Source organism: Aquarana catesbeiana, linkage group LG06 (genome assembly GCF_042186555.1).
Source record: "Aquarana catesbeiana isolate 2022-GZ linkage group LG06, ASM4218655v1, whole genome shotgun sequence".
NCBI lineage: Eukaryota > Metazoa > Chordata > Amphibia > Anura > Ranidae > Aquarana > Aquarana catesbeiana.
In genome coordinates this window covers 288,489,376-288,510,262 of record NC_133329.1, presented here as the reverse complement: position 1 = coordinate 288,510,262, position 20,887 = coordinate 288,489,376, and the positions used below count along the sequence as shown (strand labels likewise).

The 20,887-nt window shown below is 42.8% G+C and overlaps 1 protein-coding gene across 2 annotated transcripts in view; it reads right to left on the bottom strand.

The window, feature by feature from the left end:
* The window catches only part of VPS8 (VPS8 subunit of CORVET complex), a 388,855-nt gene that overhangs the window by 223,753 nt on the left and 144,215 nt on the right, over positions 1 to 20,887 (bottom strand). For both annotated transcript variants that reach the window (XM_073633432.1, XM_073633433.1), the window contains exons 26-27: positions 17,458 to 17,530; positions 15,411 to 15,530 (exon numbers count right to left, since the gene is read on the bottom strand). In XM_073633432.1, coding sequence (XP_073489533.1) covers positions 15,411 to 15,530; positions 17,458 to 17,530 — 193 coding nt within the window. The remainder of the gene's footprint in view (positions 1 to 15,410; positions 15,531 to 17,457; positions 17,531 to 20,887) is intronic.

Genomic DNA, 20,887 nt, shown 5'->3' with positions numbered 1-20,887 from the left:
TTACATGACCACCAACTTGCTGGTCATTTCGGGGTGCGAAAGACTTTGGAGATTGTTCAGCGATCCTTTTGGTGGCCCACTCTGAAGCCTGATTGCAGGGAATATGTTAGTTCCTGCACCATTTGTCAACATAATAAGGGGTCTAACACCAAATCTTGGGGTTTACTACGCCCATTGCCTGTGCCGGAGCAACCATGAAAAGAAATATCTATGGATTTCATAGTAGAGTTACCACCCTCGGAAGAATTTACAACCATCTTGGTAGTCGTTGACCGCCTGCCCAAAATGGCGCATTTCTTGCCCATGATGGGTACACCATCTGCTGCCAACACGGCGAAGATCTTCATAAAGGAGATAGTCAGACTTAACGGCCTACTGAGCAACATTGTGTCCGACAGAAGGGTGCAATTCACCTCTAAATTCTGGAAGGAACTCTGCAGAATGCTTTCCATTAAAGTGTGCCTATCTTCAGCTTACCATCCTCAAAGCAACGGTCAAACCAAGAGGACTAATCAAACTTTAGAACAGTACTTACGTTGCTTCTGCTCCTTCTCCCAGGACAATTGGTCCCTGCTACTCCCGTGTGCAGAGTTTGCCTACAACTCAATCCATGCTTCCACCAATCAGTCACCTTTCTGGGCCAACTACGGTTTCCATCCCTCATTTCTGCCTAATGTTATACCAGAGACTTCAGTCCCCGCAGTCCAGGACAGGATAAATGCCATCCAGGCTAATTACCTAACTCTCCAGGCAACTATGCAGAAAGCCCAAGAAAATTATAAAGACATTATGACAAGAGAAGGAGAGACCCTGCTTTTAACGTTGGAGATAGAGTGTGGCTTTCCTCAACAAATCTCAAGCTTACTTGCCCCTCCCGGAAGGTAGGACCGAGGTTTATCGGTCCATTCACAATTAAGAAAGAAATTAACCCAGTAGCTTTTGAGTTGTCTCCACCACCTCCAATCTCGGTGGACAACGAAGCAAAATACGAAGTAGAAGATATTCTGGACTGCCGTCGGAGAGGTAGGACTATTCAATTTCTTGTTAAATGGAAAGGTTACTCTGTAGAAGATAATTTTTGGGAACCAGCAGTTAACGTCCATGCTCCTAGACTGTTGCAGAGGTTTCAAGCCCCACGACTCAGAATCCATAAATGTCAGTGCAGCACTAGATGAAAGATGCAAGGGCCTGTCAGGAGTCCAGAAACACACTGACCTTTTATACACACACACTAATTACAAGCAAATAGATCACACGTGAGGATGGTTGCCTTTGATAGCCATTCAAAACTCTTTGTGTCAAATTGTGTGCATGTTATCAGGCCAAAATCACCAGGGTGTGTAAACTTTTGATCAGGGTCATTTGTGTATTTTCTGTTGCCATTATGATTTAAAAAGAGTAAATGCAGTTGATTGATAATAAATGGCTTCAGCCAAACTCTAAGGCTCGGTTCACACAGGGACGACTTGTCAGGCGACCTAGTCGCCTGACAAGTCGCCTCCCGTTCTGTGCTATGGAACCGTTCTAAGGGGAGCGACGCAAGTCGCTCCGACTTAGAAAAAGGTTCCTGTACGACTTTGGGGGCGACTTGCATAGACTTCTATACAGAAGTCGTTTTGCAAGTCGCCCGGGCAGTCGTGTGCAGGTCGCCTCGGTGAGGCGACCTGCAAGTCGTGCCGCCTCTGGTGTGAACCGAGGCTAACCGTGAGTATATATATATTTTTTTTTTAGAGAGATGGGCTGTAACCTGCCATCAGTGTAGTAAACCAGCTTTTTGTTCAATATACTCATGTGGAAGACTTCTAAGGCTTCATGTACACGGGACGTTTTTACAACCTCCGCTGAACGATTTAACTTGACAGATAGTAACCCACGTTTAAAACATTTGTTTTGCCGCGTTTGTATTTAGTATAATATATATATATATATATATATTTATTTATTTATATACTTTTTCTTCAAAATAGCCAAAAATGAAAAACGCCTGTAAACAAAATGCGCGTTACCGCGTTTAGGAGCATTTGAGGCTTGAAATGCCTCTAAACTCAGCTTCTGAACCCATTTTATTGCGTTCCAAAAAAAGCCTCTAAACTCAACTGCCTAGAAACAACTGTAAATGACCCTGTGTACATGTACTGATAAGATAACAGAGAAGAGTTCAGGAGCAGTTGAAAAAAATGCCCAACTGCTTCAAAAGGTCTGTTTAGCAGCAGCAGTGTACATGAGCCCTTAGTGCCTACCCTACCCTGTGCCATATGACTACATTTGTGTGGAATGGAAAAAAATTACAGTATTTATTGACGTATAACACGCACATTCATTTTAAGTAGGAAGTTTCAGGAAAAAAACTTAAATTTTAAATAAGGAACTTTGAAGCAAAATAAGGGTCAGTGCCCATCTGCAGCCTCACCATTGCCATCAATGCAGCCTGATCAATGCCCATCTGCAGCCTCATCAGTCCACATCAATGCAGCAGCCTCACCATTGCCATCAATGCAGCAACCTCACCATTGCCATCAGTGCAGCATGATCGATGCCCATATGCAGCCTAGAGGGGACAGGGAGAGGGTGGGGCGAGCGCCGACAGATTACATACAGTGAGAATCTCCTATGATAGACAGAACAGTGGTCCAATGGCGGCCCAGGAGTTGGGACTTCAAATTACAGAGGCCGCCAAGTAAACAGGAGATTCTCACTGTATGTAATCTGATGGTGCTGGTCCCGCCCCCCTCCCTGTCCCCTCCGAGGCAGCTAAAAATGAAGTATTGGCGCATAACACGCACACGCTATTTGCACCCGATTTTCATGGTGAAAAAGTGAGTGTTATAATGAATAAATACAGTAATAAAAAATATACAACAGATCACATGACAACCAGTAGCAAATGACGTTACTTGTCAATTCCACCAATGACACGTGATGCTTTAATCAACATAGCTTTCTGTTAAGGAACACTAAGCGTTCAATACATACACAGCTGTCATAAACCTCAATAATTTACAAGAGGATTGTAAAATATGTGGATAGCTTTAATCCCCAGTTATAACCTGCATAAAATTTGGTTCATTTTGTGAAACTTGAAAGGCTGCTATTCAAATAATATAATCTCCTGCATAAGACAACCAGATGAATATACACCAATCAGCCATAACTTTATGACCACTGACAAGTTAAGTGAATAACACTGAAAAAGGCAGCTGAAAGTCAATGGGATATATTAGGTAGAACGTAAACATGTTATCTCTGAAATTGATGTGTTGAAAGCATAAAAAAATGTGTATCACAGTTTGTTCCGAATGGGACTACATAGCTGCAGGCCGCTCAGGGTGCCCATGCTGGCCCGTGTCCACAGCCAAAAGCACCTACTATGGCCATGAGAGCATCAGAACTGGACCACGAAGCAGTGGAAAAGGTGGGCTGGTCTGATAAATCACATTTTCATTTACATCATGTGAATGAGCAGGTGTGCTGCTTACTTGGCGGAAGGGATGGAACCAGGATTCAGTATAGGAAGCAGGCAAGCCAGTGGAGGCAGTATGATGCATTGGAAAATGTCTTGCTGGGAAATCTTGGGCCCTGCCATTTATATGGATGTTACTTGACATGTACCACCCACCTAAACACTGCTGCCCACCAAGCATACCCCTTCATGAAAATGGTATTCCCTGATGGCAGTGGCCTCTTTCAACAGGATAACGCGCCCTGCCACAATGCATAAATAATTCAAGAATGGTTTCAGGAACACAACAATAAATTTGAGGTATTGACTTGACCTCCAAATTCTCCATATCTCAATCCAATTGAGCATCTGTGGGATGTGCTGGAAAAAAAGTCCAATCCATGGAGGCCACCACCTTGCAACATCTGCTACTGACAGCTTGGTCCAAGATACCACAACATAACTTAACCCTTAGCTGCCAGGCCCTGCAATTTTTCCTTTGCTTTTTTATTTTTCACTTATAGCTTTCAGAGTTTGTAAAAGACCCCCTCCAAAACCATATGTTTTCTGAAAGTACATGACCAGTAGAATAAAAAGCAGGTGCTACTGATTTCTAAGGTCCCACGATATTTGCACAAGAGGTCATCAAAACAATATTTTTGTTTAAAATCCACTAAAATCATGATTAGCAGATAAATACACAGAACACTTTACAAAATTCCTACTAAATATAAAAGCTTAACTTGTATTGAGTTAATAAATAACAAATATTTGTAACTTTTAAAATGTGCCTTTTTGCAAAATGGTACAGATGCAAAAGTGTAAATATCCAAATTTCTCAAAAAATCTGAAGGTTTTCATTTTTTCCTTACAGCTTTCAAAATTTGTAAGACCCCCAAAACCATATATTTTCTGAAAGCATATGACCTCTAGAATAAAAAGAAGGTGGTACTGATTTTTTAAACCCAGCAGTATTTGCTCAAATGTTTATGAAATCAATATATATGCAAAAACACACTAAAACCATTATTAGCAGATAAAAAAACAACTAATTTTACAAAATTCCTGCTAAGTTCCTAATAAATATAAAAGCTTAACCTGTATAGAGTTAACAAATAACAAACATTTTACATTGTGACTTTTTGCAAAATGGTGAAAATCGAACATACGCAAAAATGTAAATAACCAAATTTCACTAAAAATCTGAAGGTTTTCATTTTTCCCTTACAGCTTTCAGAATTTGTGAAAGACCCCCAAAACCATATACCGTATTTATCGGCGTATAACACACACTTTTTTCCCCTTAAAATCAGGGGAAAATCGCAGGTGCGTGTTATACGCCGATCCCCTGCGATCCCCCGCTGACTGTGAGCGGAGCGATCGCCGGCCGCCGATATACATAGATAGCGGAGTTTGAAAATGGCGCCGCCGGCGCCGAGATACATAGCCGTGACTTGCGGCGGCTCTCGGCCACTTTCGGCTCCACTCCTAGTCCCTAGTAGGGCGTGACTGAGCGGAGCGAGTGCCGCCCATATACAGATAGTCGAGTGTACTCGGCTAGGTTCAGCTAGCTCCGCTCACAGTCACGCCCAGTCCTGCCCTATGATGGACACGGACTGGGCGGGACTACGAGTGGAGCCGAAAGTGGCCGAAAGCCGCCGCAAGTCACGGCTATGCATCTCGGCAACAGCGGCACCATTTTCAAACTGCGGTGAGACTGACAAGTCACTGCAGTTTAACTGCAGCCTGGGCAAGGCTGCAAATGGACACAGACAAAGTTCCAGGTGGGCACTGACAAAGCTGCAAGGCTGCAAATGGACACAGACAAAGTTCCAGATGGGCACTGACAAAGCTGCAAGGCTGCAAAAGGACACTGATAAGGCTGCAAATGACACCAAGGCTGCAAGGCTGCAAATGACACCAAGACTGCAAGGCTGCAAATGACACCAAGACTGCAAGGCTGCAAATGACACCAAGGCTGCAAATGACACTGGACAAGCATGCAGACGCTGTGCAAGGTTGCAATGATGGGCATTTAAATTTAAGTTTTTTTCCTTAAAACATTTTTTTCCTTAAAATTCCCTCCTAAACTTGGGGTGCGTGTTATACGCCGATAAATACGGTATTTTCTGAAAGCATGTGACCTCTAGAATAAGAAGAAGGTGCTACTGATTTTTTTTAGACCCCGCAGTATTTGCACAAATGTTTATCAAAACAATATTGTTGCTAAAAATACACTAAAACCATTATTAGCAGATAAAAACACACAATTTTACAAAATTCCTGCTAAATATAAAGGCTTATCCTGTGTTACGTTAATAAATAACAAATATTTGTAAATTTTAAATTGCACCTTTTTGCAAAATGGCGAAAATCAAAACGTACGCAAAAATGTCTCTAAAATTTTGGATGTTTTCATTTATCACTTACAGCTTTCAGATTTTGAAAAAGACCCCCCCCCCCCCAAACCATACATTTTCTGAAAGCACATGACCTGTAGAATAAAAAGAAGGTTCTACTGATTTTTTTAGCCCCACAATACTTGCGCAAATGTTTATCAGATCGCTATTTTCACTGAAAAAACGCAAAAAAAATCCTTATTTGAACATAAAATCACAGGGAGCTAGAATTACACTCTGCACAGCAACTTACAAAATTTCTGCTAAATTCCTGCTAAGGCATCACTCACTGGGGTGTGCTACACCGTACGCCCATGAAGAGCTGTTTACCTGCACGCGCACTGAACACCTGTGCATTCCTGTGCAGCCGCTGTGTCCCAATTGACATCAATAGGATTGCCTGCATGGTATGCACAGAACACCCTTGCATCCCTATGCAGCTAAACATGCCCTTGCTGTAGTATACACCGCGTGAACAAGGTCTTTGGTCTTGTTTAGACTGGCTGTTGTGGGTGGCAAAAATGCACGGTTAAGCTGCATTTTTGCTGCCTGCCAAATGCCCCCGCCCCTAAAGAGGAGCTCCAGTCTCCCCCCAAAAAAATTAAAAGTCAGCAGCTATACAAATACTGTAGCTGTTGACGTTTAATTAACTACTTCAACACAAGGCACTTACACTCCCTTCCTGCCAAGGCCATTTTTCAGCTTTCAGCGCTGTCACACTTTGAATGACAATTATGCGGTCATGCTACACTGTAACCATGTGAAATCTTTATCATTTTCTTCACACAAATAGAGCTTTCTTTTGGTGGTATTTAATCACCTCTGGTTTTTTATTTTTTCCTAAAAAAAAAACTGAAAATTTTGAAAAAAAATAAAATGTTTTTCTTAGTTTCTGTCAGTAAATTTTGTAAATAAGTAATTTTTCTCCTTCACCGATGGGCCTTGATGAGGCGGCACTGATGGGCACTGATGAGACGGCACTTATGTGCACAGATGAGGAGGAACGAATATGCCACACTTATGGGCACTGATATATGGCACTGATCAGCACTGATAGGCGGCACTGGTGGGCACAGATAGGTGGCACTCATGGGCATTGATGGGTGGCATTAATGGGCTGCAGTGATAGCCAGCACTGACTGACATCACTAATGGGTACTGATTGCTTAAACTTGTGGGCACTGTTTGCTGGCACTGGTGGGTACTCACTGCTGGCACTGGTGAGCACTCACTGCTGGCACTGTGGGCGCTTTATTGTAATCAGAGCACTGATTATCAGTGCCATGATTACATGCCTAGATGTCTTCTGTGAGGCGATGCCGCTGATTGGCTCTCCTCTCCTCACACTCGGTCATTGTGAGCCAAGGAGAGCCGATTACCGGCATCTCCGTGTTTACATGTGACCGGCTGTGATTGGACACAGCCGATCACATGGTTAAAGAGCTGCGGCTCTTTACAGAGATCGGGGTCGCGCCGTGTCCTAGCGCCGTCATATGATGTCCACCCAGAACAAGAGCTGCACTGCCCCGCCATCATTTAACAGTGGGCGGGCGGCAACTGGTTAAGGACACTTACCTGTCCAGGGATCCAGTGATGTCAGCACTCGAGCTGATTCTTCAATTGGCTTTGGGTGCAGGTGCTGTCATCTAGACTAAGGGAAACGGCAGTGAATGCTTTCGGCTTCACAGCCGGTTTCCTTCTGCATATGAGCAAGTCACGCTGCTCTTTGTGAATGGTCCTGCATTCTTCTGTGTGTAGAGGGAAAGAGGAGTAGCCAAACAGCTTTGTAGATTTCCGCAGTGATCTTACCCGGAAGTGGGAGTGGGTACCTGTCAAGGTACCTCCCCCCCAAAAGGTGCCAAATGGCAGTGGAGTGGGGGAGGGTGCAAACAAGCAGAGCTTCCACTTTTGGGTGGAGCTCCGCTTTAAGCTGTAATAGGCAGTGGACAGGGTGCGGATGCTGTGATGGAGGAGGGGAGAGCTGGATAGCAGCACGAAGGGGGGGGGTCCAAGCAGCTGGGGGGGTAGTTTTAAGAAAAAAAAAAAATGATCCCTCTATTTCTGTCCTGCTGCATGGAAAGCTGGCGGGAGGGGGAGGTGGGAGAGCCAGCTAGCAGCTGCAGGACAGGCGGCACCTAGCAATTAGGCAAGTGGGGGGCACTGGAGGGGGGGGGTCGGAGCAGCACTGCGGGGTATTTTTTTTGCAGTTATATCCCTCTGTGGCTGCCCTGCAACACAAATAGTGGGCAGGAGGGCAGAGGAGCAAATCTGACAGCTGCAGGACAGCCACAGAGGGATCGGAGTTTGCGAGGGGGGGGGGGGGGGGTCGGTGCTGGGGAGGGGGGGGATTAGAGCAGGAAGGGTACGTCAGTGTAAGGGAGAGTTAGAGTGAGGGTGCAGGGCTATGAGTTTGTTCAGCAGCGTCTACTGAACAATTATGCTATAAGCTCATGGTCACTGAAGTGACCATGAGCTTATAGCAAAAGGAGAAATGACTTGGCCATTTCTCTGGGGGCAGTGTTGTAGGTCCATACGTGGTACGGACCTGGCAGCGAAAGAGTTAAGAGGTCTAGTGGTGTCCATGCCTTAATGGTTCAGGGCTGTTTTAATAGCAAAAGGGGATCTACTTAGCATTAGGTGGGTCATAAAAATATTATGACTGATCGGTGCATTTTATGTGCCCACCCTATTTTTAGAAAACTGGGACTTTCTTTGTCTATCCTCATCCCCATCAATGACACTGCACATTCTGAGAATGTAAAGTAGTTCCTAACTGTACTTTTATACAAGTGCATGGCTGTTTAAAGCAGAGGGGTCCCACACAGTTTTTAAAAAGTAGTTAATTTCTAACACTGCAGATTAGACAGATTGGACAGTTTAGATACAAATACCGCACAGTCTTTGCAAAAGTTTTTCATTCCGCCACATCACAAAAGTATAAATGGGCCCCCACAGAGCCCAGCCCACCCAACAAGATTTGGTCAAACCTCATCTACTCCAAATTCTAAATTTAAAAATGCATTAAAAAACACACAACAAATGCAAAAAAAGGCATGCTGATGCACCTATACGTACATGCAAAGATCAAAATAGGTGTTTTGCTTTATTTGGGCCAAAACCCAGCCAGCTCTGCCCAGAGTGGGGAAAGGTCTTATGTCTGTAGGCTCTCTCTGACTTCTCCTTAGCACTCTCCTGGAAGAAGCAATTGACTGCAATAGATTTCTCCAGCTGATTGCTATGATTTTCAGCGGATTTAAGTCTGTGGTTAGATTCTTCCTGCTTATGGCATTGTTCACCTTATGCCAACAGGTATGTTTGTACAAAGATATGTCATAAGAAGTGGCTGGATCACACACGTCATATACTGTCTGTAGGCACCTTAAAACAGACGCCCAGAATCTGGTACATATGGTACATTTTTTGCCTCCCATTGTGGTATGAATTTTTTTTTTCAGTCCCCTGTGTTCCCTGCTGTGAGCATAACAATTCTTTTTTTTTTCCATTTAAAGTAACTCAATGTCTGATGCCAATTCTGGACAGGATGATGGCCAGTCTCATCCAAACCCTTCCCTCACAGCTAGACTGTTAGAGGGTGTCGTCAACATTCAGTCAGTGCCATTACAGTGGGCATTACATTTTCAATTCTGTATGCTAATGTGGGACACCCAGTACTGATCACTCCCTTGACTAACAACTTTTTCTAGTAGCATTTCACTAAAACAGACTGGCCCTGGCTATATCCATGCCTTCTGCCCACCCAATTGCTGCTGAGAGAAACTTAAATCATGGGACATATATTTCCTGGACATACTGTACATTAAATTCCTTGCTGTAGAAGACACTATTCAAAACCAGAACACAGTTTTAGAGTTTCATGGTATTTGGATGTGTCAATAACCACTAGGGGGTGCTTGGTCTATTATGCATGCTGGAATTCAGCAGCTTTTGCTATTCCCCATGCATGTATGTATAGTGGTATCTTTAAAGTCCACTCCAGCGGCATGAACAAATTTACTCCTATACCCAAAATAAGCAGTTCGAGCTGAATTAAGTAATGCTATTGAAAGGCAAATTTTGACTTTTTTGCCGTCAGAAGCGAAGCTCTACTTTCTATCCCTAACCACTCCCTCTGGCCACTGAAGTATGCAAAGAGCAGTAATTCACAAGAGGGGAAGAGCTGCTTTTGAAATGTGGGCTGAGAGTAACAGCCTGGCTTCACTATGTTGTGTGAGAGGCAACTTGGTTGCACCCAACAGGGTGATACCTGGGTCTCAAGCTACAGACTGGAGCAGAATGTTTATTCATAGCTTAGGATTTGTTTATACTGTAAGCTGAATAGTTCATATTTTGCAAAGCAAATAAATTACTTTGAGGAGTAGGAGAGGGTCTGGCAGCAATGTGCTACAGTCTGGCTTTGTGAGGCTGTGCTACTAGCAATAAAGCTTGTTGGCCATTAAAAAAGGAAGTATGGCCTCTTTAGTTGTACTCTGTAAAGGGTTGTTGTAAAGAGACTTTATTCAAAGCACAACCTCCAACCCACTGATATTCACCTTCCCCACACTCCACCCTTAGTGGCAGGAGTCCTAACACTGTACATGCTCCACGTCAGCGTGTATTACAGCTTAAGCAAGGTTAATGATTTCTTCTATTCCCTCAACAGTGTTTGGGCGTGCTGAGAAGGTCACATGCTCCTGCACACCCACAAACGCTGGGTTCTTTCCCATTGCCTTGACAAATCAACAGAGCAGCACAGGAGTGCAGCGAGGTACCAGGAGGTGGCAGGTTGATTTTTAAAGAGAACCTCTCCTTTTGCTCTTAATGGGCTAAGTTGTAGATTTCCATAAAGTTTGTCCATATCATATAGTGGTCAATAACTGGGAGGAGAGGCAAAATGACACAGGTTCAAAACAATTTTTATCGTAACATAGGGAATTTCATTTAAAAACAGGCTTCTAATTTTAAATTAGCCAGAAACTGAGAAGGGAAGTGCTTATTAGATAGACAACACTTTGACGCAAATGAGCTATAAGGAATATAAAAGAAAAATGGATGCATGTAGAAGGAGGAGCTGTCTAGAGATTTCTAATTAAAGATAGAGTGTTGTTGCTGTAATAGTTATACTAACAGATAAATTGGATAGATATGATTAAAGGCGGATCTGGAAGGAAATCAGTGCATTTCTAATGCTTATACTGTTTTTATGAGCCTCTAGTGAATGACAGGACCTCTGGGAACACTACCATCTGCAGACATATTACCCTCAGTAATTAGAGGACCTTGAGGTCTTCAACCATTTGATGTTGGCTGGAAACTGCCTTTCTGCTGATGATATCAGAAAGCAATTTACACAGCTTAGATATAAAGATTTCAGGAAAATATAACCAACTACGTGAGCAGTATCGTTTATTGTATTTATAAAAGGTAGAAAATGTAGTGATGCAGAAATAGAAGTTAGCTATGCCTGTATTCATGTCAAGTATTTCATTTAATATTGCAATAAACTTTTCTTGTTTGATAATCACAGAGTAGATAGTTTGATGGAAAACAGTTATTAATTGAGCCAATCCATCTACGGCATATTCACACTTGTTGTTTTCATACAGCAAAACCCCTGAATTTTTCTGCATGAAAATGCATGTCAAGTTGAAATCCCATAATCTCCTATGTTGCTGGTTCACATTAACGAGTTGCAGTTTAGTATGAGAGACAAACGGAAACTCTATGGACCCATTCACACCTACATATGCATGTTACAATGTGAGCCGCATGCATATGGACCAGTGTAAATCCACCCTAAAAATTAAAGAATAAAGGTCAGCCAGATAAATCCCTAGATTAAAATGCTATTGTAACTTTTTATATTTATAAAATTTTATAAAACTGAGAAAAAAAAATAATTATAGCAAAATTAAAAAGTGTATTTATTTAGTCAGGTGCAAGCAAGGTTACTTTAGTAAGGGCTTGTGCTAACAAGCAATTGCAGCTTGGTTTCAGGTGCACTTAGCCAGGATTTGAGATTAATTTGAGACGCTTCTGTGATTATTTAGAGTTCAAAGACAGGTGCATTTGACCTGCAGAAGACTTGCAGAAAGTGGTTTTTGCATTCCCTTTGACTTGTATGGGGAGAGAAGCAGTTCTAGTGTACACAGGTTACACATAAAGGTTCTCAATAATCCTAATATTTCCAATACAACCACAGCTCAATTGTTTATTGACAAGTACGACTCTAAATGATATTCCTGATAGAAATCCAAAACATTTCTGATATTTTCTGCTGAGTCCCCAATCACTTAATTTGCTGCTAATGAATTGTATAGCTAGATCATTAGCTCAGAAGGATAACTCCTTACTTGAAACTTTAAAACCAGAAATTTATGTTTACATTTAAAAGCTCTTAATTTCATAAAGATGAAAATGCTCCACTCTTTCCCCTACCCTTATCCATTTTTTTTAAGAAGTTCTTGAAAATGTCTAAGCCTTCTGGAATTTTTGCTCTCTTCATGCTGGTATAATGTGCCTCCACAAAACCCATTTTCCTGCTACATCCTGTCCTAAATATTGTCACACCTCTTTATCCACAGTTTTATGTGACAAATGCAGCAACTCGACAAGGGGTATTAACTACTTTCAAACAACAAACAATCCTGTCACTTTAACTGTTTATACGAATTCAAGGACCCTAATGGTCTAATTCTCCAGGGCTCTATCCCTGATATGGCGGTTACCATTGTCTCATATTGCCACCCAATACTGACCAGCTTCAGTTTTTTTATTCAGCTATTTGAGGTGGCTTTTAAACATTGCCCGGGTACTCTTCTATACGGAGAGTCCACCTTGAAATTGATTCCTCGTCTTGATATGAAAGAAGCTTCCTTCATTATCCCAGCAGTTTCTATCAGCCTGGCTTCAAAACCCTTTTGTTCCCACCTGGATAAATATGGGTCTGCCGACATGTGGCATGAAGTGCATCTCACTAACTAGACCTAACCCCAATATTCTTATTACATACGTTGGACAAAATTCCAATGTTACCGTAAGGGAAACAAACCACCTTGTAAGCATGTAGGCTTTGTTGTTCTTCCATCGTCATTTAAACCTTACTGAATTAGTTCACAGCTGGCCAGCTAACTAGTAAATCCCTACAAATTACCCAGATTTTCCAAACTCACCTATCTTGCCTTTATTCATCTCCACAAACTTAACAAATCATTGGCAGATTTTCTTTTTTCTAATGTCGATCTTCCTCAGCTTTTGCCCAATTTTTATTCATGTCTTCAAAAGAAATATCTCCTTTGGAAGTTCAAACTGCAACTAAAGCTCTTATAACTAGTAAACAACCTATCCCAGACAGTTTTTGCTTTGGAAGTTCAAACTGCAACTAAAGCTCTTATAACTAGTAAACAACCTGTCCCAGACGGTTTTTCCCTCTAATATAAACAATTTCCTGACTGCCTTGGTCCCAACTTTTAACAGCCCTCTTTGTACTTTACATCCGCTATTAATATTATCCCCAAACTATTGACAGATGATACAAACGGGTCCAAATTCAGAACTGAGGGGTACTGATTACCTTCAAATTTGGTCCTAAGTTGGTCTCAACTTTCAATAGTCTTCTTGGTACCTCAAAGTAGCTATTAGTATGATCCCCAAACCATCGAAAAATGATACTTGCTCAATACTATCGTCAAAGTTGTTGTGAAAATTGTATCTTTATATCTGGCCATTAGGCCAGAGATGACATCCATCACCTTCTTCAATTTTGTAGATCTAATCAAATCCTGAAACATCCCCACTCTATTGCTGTCCTTAGATATCAAAAAAGCTTATAATAGCCTTTCATGGAATTATCATTTCTTTGCTCTTTAAAAATGGGGGTTTGTAAAGAATTTTCTTACTCGGATCCAAGCACTCTATATAAGACCAATGGGCGTTCATAAAATACTCCAGCTTCAGGACAAATACTTCCCCTATGCAATGCAGGACTAGGCAGGGTTGCTCCTTATCTCCTTTATACTTTGCTCTATCGATTGAACCCTTGGGCCATCTTCTTCACCAATCCCCTGACATTATAGGCCTTGAGGGTGACCATTATAAATTATGCACATTCACCAACGATGTAATCCTTTTGCTCACAAAACTGGCTTTATCCCTTCCCATTCCATTTGTGGTTTTGCGGACTTCCACCTCTATTTCATGGTAACAGCCAGAAATCTAAAGTTTTGAACATTAATCTTTCTCCAGACACATACCAAACTATTAAAGATGACTTTACAAGGACCCCCGAATAAGCTCCCCCACTTGGGTATTTATTTAACAGATTACTATTTAATACAGTAACTTGGGCAAAAGAGTCATCTTGACCACAGCAATCCATCCAAGCCAAGAGAATGGGTGATGTAACCATTTACTCAGTAGATCTTTCAGGGTTCTTAAAAGAGCTGGGTAATTTGCTTGAAAAAAAGTTGCATCATGGCAATGCCTAGTCTCTGTTCTCAGCCTCCTGCAAGTCCACATACTGTAAGTACTGCCCTCCCCTACCCATAATTTACAAATCAGTAGCTTCTACAGCAAATCTAAATTAAATCTTTAGCTCACTTCTACGAACATAATTACTTTTTTTCCCATTACATAAGTGGACTAAAGGGTATCCTTGTATTGTACTGACTGTATGAGGTAGATGAAGACGTTTGATTAGTCATCCTGCAAATGCAAGCTGCCTGCTTGCCATGCTGATCCGTCTGTTTCTATTATTTCTGAGTTACAGATATGAAGCAAGCAAGTTAATCAGGAGTTCTCTCTGACTTTACTTGTTGCATGTTTGTTCAGGGTCATTGACTCAAAGTACTGAAGAAAGACAGTACAGCACCTAGGCTTTTCATCAAAACAACAGCAACAGCAGTCTACATTTTTATCTTTTTATTACCAAATTGTTTGGCATTAAATAAGTAGAAGTTTAACAAGACCTGCAATCACCGTTGTCACACCATTAACAAGGTCATACGATTCCAATATGTTGTTAGCACTTCATATACAGTGGTGTAAGACCCCTTTCACACTGAGGGCGTTTTGCAGGCGCTATAGCGTTAAAAATAGCGCCTGCAATCCGCCCTCAAACAGCTGCTCCACTGTTTCCAGTGTGAAAGCCCTCAGGCTTTCACACTGGAGCGGTGAGCTGGCAGGACGTCAGGAAAAGTCCTGCCAGCAGCTTCTTTGGAGCGGTGAAGGAGCGGTGTGTTTACCGCTCCTCCACCACTGCTCCCCATTGAAATCAATGGGGCAGCGCTGTGATACCGCCGGCAAAACGCCGCTATTGCGGCGCATTGCAGGCTGTTTAACCCTTTCTTGGCCGCTAGCGGGGGGTAAAAGTGCCCTGCTAGCGGCCGAAATGCGCCGCAATTCCGACAGTAAAACACCGCTAAAAATAGCGGCATTTTACCGCCGACGCTATGGGTGGCTCACCTAGTAATAAATAGGGTAGTTATACTTCTGCATTCTTAGAAAAAAAGACAGTGATAAACTACAGTGCTGGGTTATCGATGACATTAAAGCATGAACTATTTTCTTCCACTTACCAATGCCAAAACATTAAGGAACTCTCTTGTGTCAAAGTGCAACAGTGTCCTGATATAGGGGTACACTTCTTCATCAGAGGGAGCCTCCGGAGAATGTAAACGTATTAGGAACTCAAAAACCTGTAGAAGCAAGTAACAGTTAAATAGGGCCTATTTAGATTAGTGTAAAGAAAAAAGTTCAGTGCGCTACTCAAATAATAATGTGAACGTACGTTGGGTGGAGCCAGAGGACCTGACGTCACCACACTCTCAGCTGATCAGCTTCGGCGTCGGCTGTGTTTTTTAATTGCTACGGTGTTTTACCCTGCCAATGCTTTGATGTCTGTTGTCCATTCATGGATTAAAGCATTTTAAACTACTGCACAATGAAGCACCTCTTTTTCTTTTAAAATATACTATTTCCTGCTACGAGTGGTCTTGCTGGAGCAGCTAATGGAGGAGAGCATTCCTGATTGCCGCCTCTGAAATTTCAACTACCAGGCGTGGAGGGAAGTCTGTCTCTACTCAAAGACCAGCTGTTCCTGACCCCGAGAGGAGTTTGTTCAGGCTCGTATGATCTCTGTGGTGGGGATCCATCAAAGCTGGTAAGCAGCCCCCTTTTCCTATTTCTGCACTGTCTTAGAAGATCCATAGAAGATTTACTGAAGATTTAAAGAGGAATTACACTTCCGGTTTATGATACCATCATTTTCCATATGAACTATAATTTTTTAATTTCTTTATATTCACATTATTATTTGAGTAGCGCACTAAACGTTTTTCTTTATACTGTATAAACCTCACGTTCAAGGTTTTTTAGTTGCAGCTCTCAGGATTATTTATGTTTCATACATTTGCGATTTTGTGTGGTTTTCTATGCACTTTTAAAATAGATTTTCACTAATTTAAATTTCACATTGGTTTATCACAGGTGGGGGTAGCGCGGAACATTTACCATATATTATTTAGATTAGTGCCCTGCTGGTATATGTTGTTATTTCTATGGCTCTAGAGCAGTGGTTCTCAACCTGGGGGTCAAATGACGATTTGCCAGGGGTCGAATCCTGGGCTGTTCCTGAATCCCGCACCGCTCTCCCAGCCTTTTCGTGGCTGCACAACTGGGCGGTTCCTGGAGCCGGTGACCGCCCACTCAGCCTCTTCGCAGCCGCCCATTCAGTTCACAGCATGGCTGGGGGGCAGAGACTAAAGGTCAGCTGACTGGGGAGGAATGTGAAGTGGGAGAGGCTGGAGGAGACCCTATCTCCTCATTTTGGCATTGATGTTACTGCTGCGAGTAACCACAAAGTCGGAGACACAGTGAGTAACACTACCTGTGATTATAGTTGCCATTAAAAGTCCCCACTACAGTTCTCAGATCAGCAGATGACCTTGATCAAGAGCACCTAAGTTGGCTGATCATAACTCCCCCCAGCACTGCCACTGATCCCACCCCCCACCAGCACTGCCACTCATCCCATTCCCCCCACCAAGGAGTAAGAGAAGGAATAAAAATAGAGAATACATATAATGGAGAGGAAAAGAGGGGGAGGAACAAAGAAAAGGGAGAGAAAGAATAAGAGAACAAGAACAACGGCTAGAGAAAGGGAAAGGGAAAAAAAAAATCAAGAAATTGGGATAGAAAGAGATAAAAGGGAAAGAAAGGAGAACAAAGAGAAAGAGTGGTACATCCTAAAATGTACCATAAGGGGTTTTAATACTGTACAAGTGGAAGGGACTCAGGGAGCGCTAAATGTCCATGGGTTAGGGGGCGCAAATCACTTGTCTTGCCTTGGGTGCCGACAACCCACGCTATGAAAATTATTTTACTGTTAGGGGTCACGACACTAGAAAGGTTGAGAACCACTGCTCTAGAGCATGGCACAAAAATTTATTTGAATTAAATTGTGTTTTTTTTTTTTTGTTTATATCACTTAGGGAAAAATGTGTGTTGTACGGAAAATTCAGAATTCCAAAATATCCAGTTATCTGGGTCATGTACAATTTAAGAAAAAAAAATGTAATAACTTAAAAATGTAATATCTATAGATATAGCACACAAGGCACTAACCTGGTTTTTCACTTGTGGGACAAGGTCTTCTGCAATGTCACCTAAAGGATACGCTCGCCCAGCCAAACTTGAGCTATTGATAATAAAGAATAAATAAGGGAGGTAACTAAAACAAAAATCAAGAATGCCATAAGAAGATCAAAAAATAAGATCAACTTATATCTTCAAGTGACATTAAAGTAAAGCCTCCCTTTTTATTTCATTAAAATGACAAACATGTCATACTTACCTGCTCTGCGCAATAGTTTTGCACAGAGCAGCCCTGATCCTCTTCTTCTGGGGTCCCCCCCATGCCAAGTGCCCCCATAGGAAGCAGTAAGCAGCTTCCTACAGGGGGACCCATGCGTTCTTGCTTTCGAGCCAGGCTGTTTGCGTCTATTCAGACACACAGCTCGACTCGGCCCCGCTTCAAGTTTGACTGAAAGCATCAGGAACCAATGGCTCCTGCTGCTCACAGCCAAGCCTGTGAGAGACAGGAGAGGGGAGAGGATCTGCTGAGGTATTTGGGAGGGGGCTGCATGTAAAATGTTTTTTACATTAATGCAGAGAATGCGTTAAAGCAGAGATCCACCCAAATATGGAACTTCCGCTTTAAGTGTTGGTGACCCCTGACATGTCATATTTGGCATGTTATTTTTTTTGGGGGGGGGAGCGGGTACCCTGTTTTTACAGGCACCGAGCTCCCACTTCCTCCCCTGGTGCAGTGGTGCCGGAAGGAAGATCACCTGTATAGCTTTTAGCTGCCCAAAAAGTTATACACTGAGGCTCAGTTCTCAGGTGCCACAGCTTAGAGTGACAGTGGACCTTCAGGGCTGTACTGTTTTAGTTAAGTGCCTATTACGTTAGCGCTATATAAATCCTGTATAATAATAATATTATACTCTGTGGGCACCCTCTTTCCAAAAATCCAAATAGAATTTTAAAGTAAACAACAAAAAAAACATTTTCTCTTCATTAATATAACAGAATTAATGGAGGTGCAAGTTCCAGTGGTGTGGGACCTATCACAGAGGCTTTGGAGGCAGCAGAACTATGAGGGGCTAGAGGGGACTGTTCCTCAAAAAAAGGTAAGCAGCTGAAAAGTTATCTAGTCTCTGGGACAGAAAAAAATATTTACAGAGCAAAGAAGAGGAGTAGTACTGAAGACTATCTTATGTGCCAAGACGAGGTGATTGTGAAATCCACCCAGCAGAAAGGCAAGTCATTTTTTATTATAAGGCCCCTTTCACACTGGGGCGGTTTGCAGGCGTTATTGTGCTAAAAATACCGCCTGCAAACCACCCCTAAACAGCCTCCGCTGTTTGTTCAGTGTGAAAGCCCGAGGGCTTTCACACTGAAGCGGTGCACTGGCAGGACGGTAAAAAAAGTCCTGCGAGCCGCATCTTTGGAGCGGTGTATTCACCGCTCCTTCACCGCTCCTGCCCATTGAAATCAATGGGACAGCGCGGCTATAGCCGCGCTGTACGAGTGGTTTTAACCCTTTTTCGGCCGCCAGCGGGGGGTTAAAACCGCACCGCTAGCGGCCGAATACCGCGGTAAAACAGCGCTTAAAATAACGCTGTTTTACCGCCGACGCCCCGTACCGCCCCAGTGTGAAAGGGGCCTAATGGTAAAATTCCATTTTTTGCCAGAGTCAGGCTGTAATGTCTGTGCTCCTGCTGTGGAGACTCCCCCAGAATATTTCCAGGCGACAGACTGTACATTGTATAAAATATAAAAAATAAATAAATAAAAACGCATTGCTGTAAATCTAAGAGCCCTTGCACACTGGGGCGGGGGGCGGCGTTGGCGGTAAAACGCCACTATTAGCGGCGTTTTACCGTCGGTATGCGGCTGCTAGCGGGGCGGTTTTAACCCCCTCTAGCGGCCGAGAAAGGGTTAAATACCACCGCAAAGCGCCTCTGCAGAGGCGCTTTGCCGGCGGTATAGCCGCGCCGTCCCATTGATTTCAATGGGCAGGAGCGGTAAGGGAGCGGTATACACACCGCTCCTTCACCGCTCCGAAGATGCTGCTGGCAGGACTTTTTTTACCGTCCTGCCAGCGCATCGCTCCAGTGTGCAAGCCCTCGGGGCTTGCACACTGGATACACAGCAGCGGCACTTTCGGGGCGGTTTGCAGGCGCTATTATTAGCGCAATAGCACCTGCAAACCGCCCCAGTGTGCAAGGGCTCTAATACAGTAATGCCTAGGATTGCGAGCATAATTACATGCTTGTAATCCAAAGCACTCGTAAATTCCTGCATAAGAAATAATGGAAACGCAGATGATTCGTTCCACAGCCATTTATTCATATAAAAATGATTATGGCAATACAAACTACAGTAGAGTATAAAGTAGATGGTGTATACAGTAGGTGGCCAGAGGTCCAAGGGCGATATGAGCAGTAGAAGGATCACAGTTTAAATGTAAAAAAAAATTGGAATTACACTCACCGTGTATATCCCGCGTTAAGGAGTCTGGTGCTCGTCCATGTAAACCTGTTGGTGTATACAGTAAAACCACTGGTGTATACATTACTGTACATCCGGGGGCACTGGTGGCTCCCAGTGCTTTCTGGAAAACTTGGAGACACTCTGGAGGAACTGTTGACACTTCCGGGTGCTCCAAACGCGCGTTACGCCCGCCTCACCCAGCTGGTAGTGTCTCCGAGTTCTCCAGGAAGCAATGGGAGCCACCAGTGCCCCCGGACCTCTGACCACATACAGTACTGTATACAACAGCGACTTTACATGGATGAGCACCAGACTCCTTAACGCAGGATATACATTGTGAGTGTAATTCCACTTTTTTTTTACATTAAAACTGTGATCCTTCTTCTGCTTGTCTTGCAAGACAGCGCTCGCATATCAAGTTACAATTTTTAAAAAAATGTTGCTCGTCTTACAAAATGCTCATATACCACGTTACTCGTAAACCAAGGTATTACTGTATATACAAATTTGGAACTTTTGTTTGCATTTTAATATATAGTCATCAGTATTTTCATCTCAGTCCCATTTAGAGATAAAACAACAACCTTTTACAGTTTACTGTAGTAAGGTTTCATTAGTGCTCACTGAAGACACGGCATCTATTCTTCTCTGAACCCACAAGTACCTGCCCTGAACCTCTACGCAAATTGTCAGATGAGTACATGAGTCTAATTTTTTTACCTCCAGAATAAAAGTGGTGGTACACAGACATTTCCAGCAAGTTGGAAAGCCTGAGATCAGCACATAGTATTTTTGGAAATTACTGCACTGGATCCTGAAAGAAGTCACCTCTAGTAGACCCTTTCCAGGATTTGCTGCGTTTGCATTCCCATTAACCTATACGGGGAGAGAAGCATTTCTGATGCAACAAAAGCTGGTGTACACAGGAGCCAAATAATACTATTTGTTGTTATTAAATTATTTACTTGCAATTATATTATGAAATCACTAAAAAGGA